Source organism: Ascidia mentula, chromosome 6, assembly GCF_947561715.1.
Source record: "Ascidia mentula chromosome 6, kaAscMent1.1, whole genome shotgun sequence".
Lineage (NCBI taxonomy): Eukaryota > Metazoa > Chordata > Ascidiacea > Phlebobranchia > Ascidiidae > Ascidia > Ascidia mentula.
The window spans coordinates 18,592,889-18,607,598 of NC_138571.1; the positions used below are offsets into that span (position 1 = coordinate 18,592,889).

Sequence of the window (14,710 nt, forward strand, 5' to 3'; positions counted from 1 at the left end):
AGCTGAACTAAAGCAAGTTTCTTGCAGTCGTGGGCCTTGATTTTGCGGACAGTATGTCGTAATTTAGGGGACCTAAAATATGTAACTACGTTTCTTCTTTTTAGTACACATCGAAATTCAAACCGAGGTTTTTCTGGATATAAATCCCCCTCATGTTTTCTTTTGCTATATTGGTCTGGCGCTTTAACCGATGTTGCCAAATCAATCTGCTGACGCGCACTTATGACAAATTTGATCCCTATTTTAAAGATCCTTAATGGACTGAAACGACCAAATTTTATGGGCCTTTAACCGTCTTCGCAAAGTGCTTGTTCAAGTTTAATAAATTGGGAGCATTGGCCCAGCGTTCAAATCCCGGTATGGTCAAACAAATAAAAAATAAAATTGGGCTTGTTGCGTGTTGTATAGCTTCAGTGGGTCCAATGAGCCAAGGGTCGTGTAATCCCCCTTCGACAAACACAAAATAATATTGGTGATTATCAAGTTCTTGCAAGTTCAACCTTTCGGGTGTTTGATTTTTTTCTTTATTCTCTATTCGTCGTTGATGAATAAATGATAAAATCATAATGGCCCTGGTGTGTCGTGTTTTGACACACCAGACTTTGATACGTTTGTTTACTCACCGAGACACCGAAAATAAAAACAAAAATCGAAAATAAAAACTTTTACTTCGAAGTAGTAAATAAACAAATAAATTTAAATGTACTTGAATCCCTAATTGTTTTATTGCCAATGCAATACTTGTACAGATCATTTATAATTAACAAAATAGGTTTGGTTTGGTTATTGAAACTTGGTATCTTTATTGCAATGTTGTGAATTCAATCGCACACAAATGGGAAAAGACGGTTAAGAAGTGGAAAATTGGACATTTTGTATTTGAAGTTTATTGAAGAAGGATTTCTAATCCCACAATGATTTCCTCAAAAATGAAGTTTTATTTTGTGGGGGCTGCGGTTGTTGGCACTTTGCTTACAATGAGGTTCGTTCAGTATGCAGATATGGCACTTATGCCTACAAACTTTGTTAACGTGATGGTTGGCTTTAAACATTCCAACAACTGATACGGTAACAATATCCAAACAGAATGTTTCAATAACTATCATGGTAAAGAATCTGACAATCCAAAACAAATGTTTAAGGGCATTATTAAACAACTTGTTATGTTTAATCTACTTTTTGTTTGTAATTTTGTTGCAGTGTGTTCCACTTCATGCTTCTCTTTTGGGCATTTTTTGCTGGAGTTGCTTGCTGTGCGATACTACTCAGGTATGTTTTATATATATGTATTTGTAACAGTTTTGTCTTAGTAGCAAATGTTATATTAAAGCAAAAATATCATGTGGTCATACTAATTTTCATGTCATAAACTTAAAACCTGAACTCATAGTTTTGAAGTTCATAAACTAGTTGATTTCTGAAGTTTTTTTCTTTTATCTTGAAACTTTTCAAAACATCATTTACACAGTTTGTTGCTGATGCTGCCAGGCATAGTTGTTATTCAACAGTTGAATAACAACTGAAACGTTGTCGGAACTAGTTTTTCTTTTTTGCCAGAAGAGCCTGTAATTACTTACATCATTTTCTTATAATACTGAGCACAAAAAGGCTGGCCCACACTGCAGAATGTATTGCAATTTTGTTTATGTTTAAGACTTTTAACAACAACTCATGCCATCATCAGTTCAACAAAATGGTGTTGCTGGTCTGTCTCCATGAATGTATAAAGCTTACTTGTCTGATTTCAAACTGTTTTCTGCAATATAGGCCTGCATTTGCAGTTTCTGAATTAAAAGTATTTCTTTTGCAAACAAATTGATTTGATTTTTATGTTTGATAGGCCTGGATATGAAGTTCCAAATCTTTTTGTTACTTTCTACAAGCAAACTCAAATGGTGGGTTCTTTAACCTTGGGATCAGATTGTTTGATCAGAGATAACTATAACACGGAAATACTACTTATTCTTGTATATAAGTCCATTTTTTGCACTGTTTTTAGACTCTTGCATTTGTCACTGTGTTTGTGTACTTACACCTCCATGGATTATATCCTGAGAAAGATTTGTCAAATAATGACCAAAACGTCAACAAGAATTTTTTTTGCACCAGAAATGCTGCCAATAAATTAATGATATGCCTAAAATCTTCTACGTCCAATTGATCAGGGATAATGTTAATAGTTAACTCTTTCCCAGATATTTGACCACCAAAGTTTTGTGCTTGCGTTTTTTAACAACCTAAAAGAAAACAAGATTGTTAATCAATGAATTTGTTTTTAACTTCAGATAGTCTTCAATGCTGGCACACCAGTGATGAATAAATGCAGTGTTTGTGGCAAAGAAGATTGCAACAGACAAAGGTGAAAGCCAACGACATGCTTTTGATTCCTGCTATGTTTAACATGCAATACATATATATATCTTAAGTTTAGAATCTTTTACTGTTGAAACAGTGCTACTAAAATTTGGTCTGCATGAAATGTAATTAAAAGCATAATCAATATGATTAAAACAAGGCATGCACCAGTGCTTAAGGTGCGAAAGCCAGAGCCACCTACGAATTTTGCCGTGCAATTGCCTTGAAAATGGCACTTGACCTTATTTTGACAGTGATGTCTTACGAAATATTGATACCCCCCCCATTTATTAAGTGTTTTTAAATCGTTTTCCACATTTTTGTACTGGTGTAAATCCAATATTAAATGAAGCTTTTTCCATCCTTTGCTAACATGGGCTCAATTTTTATATCATGTTAATATTTGGTACTTGACTGGGAAGCATGCTATGAGTGTTGCATGTGTATCTATTTGCCACCCCCTGGTTTGCCCACAATAATTCCTTAATATTTTTGTTATGTAGGCCTGAAAACCAGTTTAAAGATTTGCAACCTTGGATCGATATTAAAGTTAATGAACAAGTTGACAAAGCAACTACTGAGGTACGTTCTTGTATTTAGTTCTTTTGTGGATTTATTTTTCTGTTAATTTTTTTGTAGTTGCTGGAGATTTTAATAAAAAGGCATATCCGGCATTGGTACAAGTAAGTACTTTTGTTTTTTTTGCTGTGAAAAATAATCAAAATTTTCTCAAGCAAATTCCATTTTTTTTCTATTGTTTTTGTAATGCATCAAAAGTTCATTGAAATATGCTGCTTGAAATAAGTTTATTTTTTATGCTTGCAGAGAGCTGAGTGAGAATGAAGACTTTGTACAAGAGATAAAATGCTGTTTAAGGCATTGTTTGGCTGTAATGTATCGACGAATTAACAAGGTATAAATATATCAGACCTCAAGTGCAAGTATCTTATAAATTATAAAAAAAAACATGAAACATACAAGAATTGCCATATTTTGTGTGGAAACCTGAATTAAGTTACTTTTCTGAAACTATGTCACCTAAATAAGGGGTAAATGCATAGAAAGAAATCAGTTTCTATAAACATAGTGTCAAACTGTGGTTTCCCGGCTGTTCCAGGGTTATACTAAGAAACTCTGGTTTTAATGTGTTATTTTCATGCCAATATTTTCAGATTGATTTGCCAGAAGTGATTATCAAGAAACTGGTGAAAGTAGCAATTTATCACTTGAACACATGTCTACTTGCTAAGAAACATGGTAAATACAAATGCCTGCTTTATTTCATTCTACTCTAATAAATCAAACTTACATCGTGTTGCTTAGTGATGGCCGCCTGGTTGCCGTGACACCAAACTCCCCAATAAAGTTTACTATTGACATGTTTTAGGTTGCAAGACTGCAGACGATATTTTGATGTTCTACGGGACAAAGTTACACGTGGTGCTAAAAAGTCGACAATGTGAACTCAACTACATTCGAGGCATCTGCGATTGTCTTTTTCCCATCATTCTTCCCAACGTCTTTGTTAAAAGCAAGTAAGCAACAAATTTGTGTAGGGGTGGTGGCTGTTAATTGTGGTCGGTTGTTTTGAAAGTAAAGCGTTTGATTGTGTGTTTTAGAATCGGAATGACTTTTTTGAGAGAGGTTTTGGCTTCAAATGTGTTGTTACATGGGATTGACAGCATCGAAGACCCTGTAAGTTGGAGGCTAGAAATAATAGAAATAGTTTTCTTATTCTTAACGTTATTTGTTGTAACTGTAATATTGTGTCTGGAACATTGTAATCAGATTATCTCCTAATTTTACAATAATATAACAACACAAACAGATGATATTGTTACAAAACGACATTGACAAATGGGCTGTAGGTTGCCAAACCCCACTCTAACATGTAAAAGATCTGATGTGAGCCCGTTTCTGGACAATTTTGTTTATTTAATATTTTATTGTAATTATTTTTTTTCAGGATCGAGTCAATCAATTGTTATTGATTTTCTTCGATGAAAGTCTGGTGAGTTTTTGTGACGCATGGCAACCATTAAAAACATGTCACTGTCATGTGTGTTTTGCTAAATTTTAGCCAAGAGAAGCTGATGCTCCACCTGGGCCTCTTGTACCTTTCCTATCTGAGTTTGCTGCTACTGACGCAACATCGGCAACTTCTGTAAGATTTAAAATTAAATTAAAATTTTTCTTGCACTGTTATAGAATTAAGGGCGATTGATCAAATTTTGCAATGAAGAAAAATTTGTAGTTTGACGGTTTTTAGGTTGTTTAACACTGTTATTTACATGACAAGAATGTCAATGTTTATTTCCATTGAAAATTTGTCTGCTTTCTACATATGACCAATACATTTCACTTTGAAAGGTTATTTACAAATTTTGGAAGCTGTACATCCTGTGCATTGAGTTTTGAAAATTTTATTCAAGATTGTATTTTTTACAGCGGATGTAAAAAAACTTGTATATTAGGTAGCAGTATAATGATGTTATAATGTATCCAAATCTAAACATTGAATTTCAGCTTCTTCATATTGATCTGCCCAAGATAATGAACGAACAGGATATGTTGTATCAATTTATGTCATTCCTGAAAACGATTGGTGCTGTTCATTATTTGCAGTTCTGTCTGACAGTCGGTAAGGACTTTGTGATAATTCTTTTTCAAGTGCATCCCAAAAAAGTTGCTACAAATTCATGTGCACAAAATAATTTTGTCAATTTCTTGTATTTTCAATTGCCCATGCCAGAACTGTTGCTTTAAAGATGGATAGGAACCACTCACTAATATAAGGGTTGAAATTATTAGCATCCTCAGTGTATATAAAAAAACAATGCAGAATTAGGATTAAAATGAAAAGCACCCCTACCTCAAACACCCGCTACTGAACACATAAGGAAATCCTCAGAGCAATAGCAACGGAATGGGGAATGATTCCCAGAATCACTTAGTGAGAATAAATATTTTTAGATGATTTTAACCGGAGATGTTTGGCACCGGAACAGAACGAGGAACAACAGAAGAAGTTGCACGAAGAAGCTCGGAATATTTATTTCTCTTACTGCGACCCCGACTCATCCACTTTTATTCACTTCCAACAATCGATCATGGATGAGCTCAAGGAAAGTAAGATGGGAATGTGTTTTGAAAATTAATTAACATTGTTGTTGGCAAACAATGATAGTGATATTTTTGTTCCTTGATTGTTGGTAATACTGGACTATGTGTGACAAAAGTATTTGTTTTCGATGGAGATTTAAAATTTGAGTTTGTTGCGATGATATTTTTGATGAATATTTTGTCAGGAAAACGAACAGATTGCACTTGTAAGGCATGAAAGTTAAGCTAAACAATATCATAAGTTACCTAGTACTGTATTGTTTTGGTTTAACAGAATTTCCTACATTCAAAAATCCCTATTTTCTCAGTTGCAAACGGACGATGGGATGAAGTTTGTCGTCTTCGTACAAGCACCCCCCTCTTCCAGGCTTACGATCATGTCTACAACCTTCTTGAACATCTTTACTGTCCTCTCTTCTACCAGAGTGACATTGTACGTATTTACAACCTTCTGTTTATATATTTATATTTAAATCAAATTTCTGGTAACTTGATTTATTTTTACATTTTTTTTCTTCAGTATTATCAGATGTTGTGTGGAAAAAGGGCACCGTCAAAAACTTCCAAGATTAACAGGTTTGTATTTGTTTCCTCTTTAAAGTAGGATTGACAAAATAGAGGAAGCTTTTTTAAGAAAGTTGTATATTGAGTATTAGGCTTAAACATAATTGGGAATTTAAATGTTTTAAATGAAAGTTTTGGCTGTTTTAGTTCACTTACATGAAATGGCCTGGCCAATATCAGATTTCAAAATTTAATGGCTATTTATGTTGCCAAAAGAGTACATGAGCGCAATGCATGAGCGCAAGCAAACTGTTTCTTTGTTAAAAGTACAATAAAGTTTTACTTGTTTTCAGACATAATACAAACGGCAGGTATGGTGAGGGAACAAGTGTTTCCATAAAGCAAACGAGCAGAAAACGAAAGGATGCGTTCAAACCAATGCCATCAGGTAAGCTTTGCTTTATGTTGAGTACTTCAATGTAAACATGCAAAATACATTGTAATGCATTATCTTAAATTTAAATGACAAAACGAACTATCCTTATTAATACAAAAACATATTATCCAAAATATAAATGCTGAAGAGTTTGTTGTTGATGATGCTGCCAGGTATATTACTTGGTAATGTAAGGCTTTTCTGGCAAAAAAAAGATGAAGGTCAGTTGAATAACGACCGAAACGTCGTCCGAACTAGTTTTCTTTTTTGCCAGAAGAGCCTTACATTACCACATAAATGCTGAAGCGTTGCTAATTAGCTAATGCAAACATTGCAAACACTTACTCTTCACACCGGGTGTGGTTGTAGAAATAACGTGTTCGCTTTTTCAGATATGGCAGATCCGATGGATGAAAATGATGCAGAGGCAGAGACAGGTTTGGTAAGTTGCTTGTTAAGGAATAAGTGGAAATTTAAATCTTGTTTGTGCCGAGTTTTTAGAATCAAAGCAAAACGTGTTGTCTTTAGGAAATTCATTGTAAAAAGAAACTGCCAGTGTTTCGTAGAACCTCATTTTTGTGCATAAATCCCAACCACAAATCTACAATTCCAAGCTCTGTTGTTTAAATTGAGTTAAAACACATGAAATGTAAGATTTGCTCTCAACATTCTGATTCAGTGTGTCGATATTCGTATTTGGTCGAATATCAAAATATATTGGATACCATTCCTTCTGCCACATCCCTTCTTACCTTTGCTACAAATAGACAAACTCTTCTCAACAGATGGATGAACCCTCACAGCTCCTCCTGGATGACGACATGGTGGAAGACCTCCAGATCACCAGGGATGTATCCGCCTGGAGGATCGAGATTCCGATGGTGGAGGAGAAACGGGATGAGGATGGAAACTTCCTCTTCTGTGTGAAAGTAAACAGGGTCAACATATCGGAAGGTTTGTTTCCACTTATTAATAATCTCGGTCTTCGGCAACTTCAGGGACTTCCTATGATCAAAAAATCCCACTTGTCTACATTGGTTCATGATGATTTGTGGCTTAGTTATTTCTTTAGCAGAAATTCCATTGCAAGGATTCTTATTGATGCACATATTGATCTCAATAACGCATTTAAAATTTTGTTAAAAAGCGTCTAAAACAGCTTAATTGCTTGAACGTAGTTTTGCTTCTTGTGCAAAAATTATGCACTTTGGCCAATACAAGACGTTATTGCAGGATAAAAAAAGATCATTGGTATTCGACCTGTAAGGTCTCATCAGTGCAGCTGGTGACTGTAGCACTGTGCTAGCAGATAGGCAAATCGTTTGTATTTTGTGAAGAAAAAACTACTATACGTATTAACACTAAACACCACAAACAAAATGGCTTGGTCTCCGATAAAACCACTGGTAATAAATCTATGTATTCCAGGCCATTCTAACCTCCCGTACGTTTGTTCCAATTACAGATGATGAAGAGCCAGAGAAATGGCACGTGTTCCGCAGATACACCGAGTTCTACGTGTTGGAGAGTAAACTTACAGAGTTCCACGGTTCCCTCGCCCCCAACGTTCTTCCACCAAAGAAACTTTTGTCTCCAAGTCGAGAATTTCTCGAATCCAAAAAACACGAATTCGAGAGATTTATAAAGGTATGTGTTTGTGAATTTATTTTTCTAATGTTGAAGTTGTTTCTTTTCCGTTGGGGTACACACCTCCCTTTAATTGTCATTTGCAGCAGGGCTCGGCAACCTATTGGACTTGCTAGTTTAGCTAATTTTTTTGTATGAAGTGCTGTTCCTTGTTTAATAGCCAATGCATAGCGACGCGCTACTGATCAATCGCACGGTGTTTGCAAATTAAGAGGGACAATTGTACCTTTTTCGAAAATTTCGAATAACTTTATTTTGTTTAAAGTAGGGATTTCTCCTTTTCGACAACATCGGAAGATAAACTCGTGAATCATGTATAAGCAATAGAGCCAATATTGTTTTTTTATAGCGAGCTGCTTACAGGGGTATTGTTTCGACCTAACGGGTCCCATCAGTGCAGCACTGGTGTGAATCACAACGATCTTTAGGTCGAAGATGGTCCTGCATCTCACTGTACAAAGAACCCGTACATTGACCTGCCATCAACAAACACCTCACGTGCCAAACTTGCTCTGCTGAAAGACAGATTTCTAAATATAGAATTGACTAATTCTCGTACAAGATGAAGCACAAGTAAAACGCCCTCAAAGCAAACATACCTTCCCTACATGCGTGACAAATAACCGGCACTCTATCAACGTGAAACTTCAACCTAGGTTGTGTCAATATGACAAAAGTTTAAGATTGTTTGCACTGTAGTCATTACTCTTTGTCTGTCAAGCACAAGGTTAGACGGCCGCGTTCCCAACAGCAGTTATATTTTATAAATTCCAGGAACTTGTAACGAAACCAGCTCTCCGTCATAGCGAGTTGCTCTACGATTTCCTTCTTCCGTCGACAGCGGAGGCGATATCGCGTTTCGACAGAAAGCTTCTGCCCGATGTGAAAATCGGAAAATTCTTCCGCCGCGTCCCCAACAAGTTGGTGAAGGAGAAAGGTCAACATTTGGAAACATTTCTTCAAAATTTCATTCAGTCTTGCGAAGCTGCAAAGCCAAAATCTGGGTAATTTTGCCAATTTGTTCCTGTTGTGGATGCATGTCGCAACTCAGTCAGTTAGTTCACAGCACCGATGATGCTTATAATTATTATTAAATGATTAGCTTTGGTTTCCCTAACAACTACAAGTGTTACGCGCCTTTGTTCCAATATAGCTTAAAGCTTTCCAACGTAAATCTTAATTTAGGCGATCTCGACGCGGTGTTTGGATTAATTTATGCCACTTAAAAAAAAAAGAAACTAATTATTGAGCAATTGGTCGTGGTTTTGTAAAAAATTAAAAAAAATGTCTTAAAACCACTGTCAACCTTTCCAGGAAATACGAACCAAGCACCGATAATCCAGAAGTGCAAATGAGACACAAGGTACGACCAACTGGTGCTGATATTCTAAAGTTCGCATACCGAAAACTCCCAACCTAATAACTATTTCGTTTATATAAACACACACATGATATGGTTGTGCGACGTTAATTGTCAAAATAAAAACCAACAACTCCTTCTGTTTTTACAAAAGGAGTATGTTTCTGTTTTTCTTTTCTCGTTTCTATAATACGTCACTGTTATGTGACGTCAGAGTTCGTTTCTGTGCAAATTTTAACTCGAAATAACCTTGTCAATCTAATTATTAAATACCAAATACAGTGATTTAAAAACATTGCAGCTGCACAGTGAGTTGTACGCTGAGAGCGATTGGTTGACTGACGTATTCCCTCTACCGACCACCAACAAACCTAAACATAAAGATCATCTCACCGGTGTCTGCGACTATCTTATCTACATGGGTACGTTTATATTTCTACCGTGTTGCTGTGAGGTTTGGTATGTTTTTCTTAAAACCACAAGATTTGAGTCAAACGCCACTTAAAAATTTAGCTCTGGTTTAACAAAAAAAAACAATCTTCTCAATCGCCTTGAGTTCAACAAACGACTTTTTTACCGAAAACTTTTACGCTTACTTTTTAGCGACCCAGGTATTCAACGCGGGGGAACGACTCCATCGCGTTATGATTGCTCTCAAGACATTGTTCAAGAACACTCTGGAACCCTACGCTCACGGGTACGCGTGGCGTCACGTATTTCCATAATATGTTTTTATTGATTGCAATTGTTATATTATTGTGTATTGTTGCGTCACAGTTACTTGAAACAGAAGATCGATTGTTATCGTCAGGAACACCACGTGGTAGATTTGATCCACCTGTTTCGCGATATCGTGTTCTTTAACGACGATCCGGCGAGGTTTGCTTTATTTCTTCATCACGTATCAGTTTAACGTGGAATTTTTGCACAAGGAGAAAAATATGCAACTTGTTATTAGAAAAACTCACCACAATAGTGTCGGTTTTGATTTCAATGATAATTATTTGCAGTTCATAATTTTTTTTAAACGTTTTGTGAAGTCTTAGCTGTCAAGAGTACTTTTTAAACATTGAGGTGGCCCGGCATGTGGCACGTATAAGTCTGTACAAACAGCACAACACAATAACGTGTAACTTGCAGGACTAAAGAAGAGAAGGAGGAAAGACGGAAGGAAACTCTACGGTGCTGGAAAAACTTCGTTCCGCGTAAGTTTGAAACCATTTGATTTCAACAAACCGGTTTGTTTTAATAATCCGACACAAAGAAAATTTTCCTGTGCATTAAAACCCTTATTTTTTCGACTCCGTTAATCCGGATACTTCGCTTAGCCGACATAATGTAAACCGGGAAGTCCGGATTAGCGGAGTCAGGACTGTTTTTTAAAAATACGTAATTATTTCCAGGTCACTTCGTGACGATAATTGGTAAAGAAAAACACGTGGAAGGTTGCGAAAAAGTCTTTGATATTCTTCAAGAACCCAAGCTTAATAAACAGGTATGTAAGTACGATATGTAAAAATACCACAATCGTGTAAATGCTCCTGTTATTACTAGATTGTAGGCAAAATATTAATCCGGTTTATCGAATAATCCGTTGTATTGCATAGGAATCGTAAATCTTAAACCGTAGCACATTTGCAAAAATAAAAGTGGTAAGTAAAATAAGGATGAAAATCTCAAATAAATATTTACGTTGCCTTCAAAACGTTCGAAAACAAATTGTTCCAGTCCCCCTGTTTCTCTTAGTTGCGTTAATTTGTTACAATATCCGTGTTAACTAAGTCTGTTTGCAGTTGGGTTATATGCTCCTTGACACCATGTTGATTGAGTTATTCCCGGAATTGCGGAAAACCCAGGAACCGAATTGAATTTACTGTTGGAAGTACATAACTGTGTCTGTGTTACCAGTGCAATATATGTTCATAACTGATGTCATATTGAATGTGTGATTTGTGTGTTAAACGTACTTGTTTGTGATGAGCAATGGAGAATAGCACTTTCAACAACACCTTTTCTCTAGGTTGTGCAATATTTGAATTTATGGATCATTTTCTGGCACTTCTTATGCCTCTGTTGACATTTTAACTTAATGCCGTTGGAGTTTAATCGTACACATCACCTTCTTTAAAGTAATGTATTGTCAGTAGTTAGTGGCGTTTTTTTTTCATTATTTGTAGTAAAATAAAATATTTGTTTTTCCGTCTATTGTCCTTGGAAGTCAGTTTATGTCAGCAATTGCAAGCAGTGGTTTACAATTTGTATACAAAACCTTATAATCTAATTTTGAAAACGAAACTATTTATATGTAACGGATCCAAACTCGACACCAAACTCCCATAAACGAGAAAAATATCTCGAAATTTTATTTTGGATTTAAAAACTGCTTCTGCTTTGCCTAATTCGGTCTTTCGTGAATTTTCCACGTACCTTTAGGAGGTCTGTATTTAACTTTTACACAACTTTTATACTATTACGTAGCCATCTGTAGTACAAACGCGATTCAAAGGAAACTTCAAACTTTACTTTTTGTCATATTTAATATTTTGTTTAGAAACTTTTAAAACAAAGACGGCAACACTGTTTATAATTATTGCTTGTTTTCAAACACTATTTAGACAAGCTGTCTCAGCGTAGAACGTGTTGTGTTGTCTTTTTCTCTTGTTTATGTTAAATTACTCGCATTTCCGCTCTGCTTCGCGGCGTTATCACCGTGTTATGCGCAATTGCTCTTGGCTTATTTTTAGACTAAAGAAGTCATTCGAATTCTTAATTTCGGAGATTTTTGTTAGTAAGCGAATAATATAAAAGTTTGACTGATGGTATATGCTGTATTGCTAATGGCCTGTTAATGTGTTTGCATATAATTTCTTTTACTGTGCAGGAGTTTGGGGGTCTTTATCAGCAAAATGAGTCTGGTCGATGTTAAAAAACTCAAGCGTAATACTGCTGACTTTATGCTTGCCGGAATAGTAAGATACCCGTTCTGGGATGCCGTATCCACAATGATGGTTCTGGCAGACATTGAGAATAAACAACAGAAACAAGTTGATCTGCCAAGATTTGCGATTTTTGCGGACGCCGGTCTGTTGATACTGATGGGAACATTTATGTCTTTCAGACCGAACACAAGGCGTGTTTGTGCCTCCATATCTGCCGTTCAACTCATCATAAGAACTTTGGTCCAGTATAGCATGAGTGGCACCATGTCAGACCAAATACATACCCATATGTTATTAAGAAACCTTGGAGTTGTAGGGGCTTACTTGGTCGTAGCCTCTGGAATTGCTGAAACTAGAGCAAAACGTACAACTCTGTTCAATTTGGCATGTTTTGTATTTGGTCTGATGTTTGCTTGGGAAGCTGGCTTGCTTTTGTCTTCGAGATTCGAGCAAAAATTTATTGCCCACTTTCTGCCAAGACAGGTTGTGAAACTAGTAAGCTTAAAAATTTTGACATCATTTTTTGCTGTTTGCCTATCGGTATGTGTAATAACCTTTACCGTGCAAACCAAACATTTCATAGTGTCCAAGAAATTTGTGATGCTGTTTTGGCTCTGTCTTTGCTTGCCCGGTGATGTTACTGCTATACAATGGGTTGAAGATGTTGTTCCGTGGATTATTTATCGACTTAGTGTTTCTAGCGTTTGTACATTTGCAGGGTTACTTGTCATTTTTGTCACTGATTGCTGAATTTGCCGATAAACGGGTATACAAACAGTTCTTTTAAAGCTACAAGGTTGCACATATTTTTTTGGTACTTAAAATGAGATTTAAAACTTATATTTGTTCTTTTAACACCATAATGTGAATAATTTTATCACAGCTCACATTTTAAATATTTCAAGCAAACATGTGCAATTCAATCATTATCTAACACCTATCTGTTGATTTACGCATACTTCTGTTATGCCATATACTCAGGCTGATCATTCTTCAAAATGTTTTTTTTGTTAATAGTGTATATACGTGAAAGGGAATTCCTTTGACTGAAAATTATGCTGTGATTGCAAAATAGTTGCAGGGTTCATGATATGATGTCAAATTTTGCAAATGGATGTACAAACAATCATGCTATTTTTTTCTAGGGTTTTTTTAGAAACTTTTAGGTTATACATATTCAGCTTACACGACACCGAAATGTCATACAAACAAGTAAAGTTTGAAGTGACAGGAAAAGTGCAAGGAGTGTTCTTCCGTAAGGTTGGTAAAAGTAAACAATTTTTTATATTGTTGTGCGATCCTAAAAATTTCCTTTATACCGTACATGAAAATTCATCGTTTAAAAGTGCTTCCAGCTATTTATTTTCACAGATTGATTTGATAATTACACTTGTGGGCCACAACCGAACATCCCTCTCATAATTTTTCTAGATCCGCCACAAGTTGTGGCTTATTAACATACTGAATATTTGATCATATTTTGCAGTACGCAAAAAAGATTTGTGATAAGCATGGAGTTCATGGATGGGTTTTAAACACAGACCACAAAAGTGTTCAAGGTTTACTGGAGGGAATGGAACCAGCTGTGAGATCTGTGTCAGTTACCACTTGAATTTTCTGTGATCTTTTAAATATTAGGCTCATGAAAACCCATGTATAGCATTTTTACATCGGAATGACCTATAGCTGTAATTAATGAACTTATGTTTTTTTGTAAATGGTAAGTTTGCAAACTACCGTCCTACATTTAGAAAACACTGGCTTCAAAAAGTTGGTAGTCCAAGATCAAGAGTCGATTCCTGCTTATTCCTGGACGAAAAATTTGTTGACAGAAAACAGTATTCCAAGTTCGATGTTGTGCGCAGCGATGAAGAAGTACGAAGGAAAACATTTAAAACTACGTGACAGCTGCTATTTCTTGTTTTACACTGTGAATTTTTATTTCTATTACACTGGGTGCCTCTTTTCTGTAAAAAATACACCTCTGACCCGACAGTAAGTACCGGTTTTGTATTTTTAAGCTGAATAGAATAGATACTGAAGCGCAGGCATTTCAGGTGCACGACTGGCAGTACGCATGAAAATGTGCAAGGAGAAAAAAATTGTAGAAGTAAAAAAACACAGTTAAAACTAATCTTAAAAGAATTACAAAGCACCAAAGGGAAGACGATGGGCAAGCGCAGAGAAGGAGAGAGCTGTTTACTAGGAACGATGATTCTCAAACCTAAAAAACAAATAAATTTGGTTAAAAAATTGTCACCATGACATTTCACGCTTTCAGATACAAGTATTGTTTTTCTTGTTACATCAATTTCTCTACAAAAAATCACCAATTTAATTTTTTTA

The 14,710-nt window shown here is 35.7% G+C and overlaps 2 protein-coding genes across 3 annotated transcripts in view; one reads left to right on the plus strand and one right to left on the minus strand.

Moving 5' to 3' along the window:
• The first annotated feature begins 754 nt into the window (after positions 1–754).
• On the plus strand, positions 755–11,620 carry LOC145905648 (sorting nexin-14-like). Its single transcript, XM_082992902.1, has 28 exons — positions 755–982; positions 1,201–1,269; positions 1,841–1,895; positions 2,286–2,359; positions 2,859–2,937; positions 2,995–3,038; positions 3,181–3,268; positions 3,528–3,612; positions 3,743–3,890; positions 3,975–4,050; positions 4,322–4,366; positions 4,436–4,519; positions 4,882–4,996; positions 5,329–5,484; positions 5,787–5,911; positions 5,999–6,054; positions 6,336–6,430; positions 6,811–6,860; positions 7,204–7,372; positions 7,884–8,065; positions 8,840–9,069; positions 9,380–9,428; positions 9,727–9,847; positions 10,029–10,122; positions 10,203–10,304; positions 10,566–10,630; positions 10,829–10,920; positions 11,219–11,620. The coding sequence occupies exons 1-28, from the start codon at positions 915–917 to the stop codon at positions 11,291–11,293; spliced, it is 2,691 nt and encodes an 896-aa protein (XP_082849028.1). The 5' UTR covers positions 755–914; the 3' UTR covers positions 11,294–11,620.
• A 2,717-nt stretch (positions 11,621–14,337) lies between these two features.
• The window catches only part of LOC145906753 (puratrophin-1-like), a 32,968-nt gene continuing 32,595 nt past the window's right edge, over positions 14,338–14,710 (minus strand). For both annotated transcript variants that reach the window (XR_014402859.1, XM_082994207.1), the window contains one exon: positions 14,338–14,588. Coding sequence is in view for 1 of the 2 variants with exons in the window: in XM_082994207.1 (XP_082850333.1) it covers positions 14,583–14,588 (6 nt within the window). In the remaining variant the exon portion in view is untranslated. The remainder of the gene's footprint in view (positions 14,589–14,710) is intronic.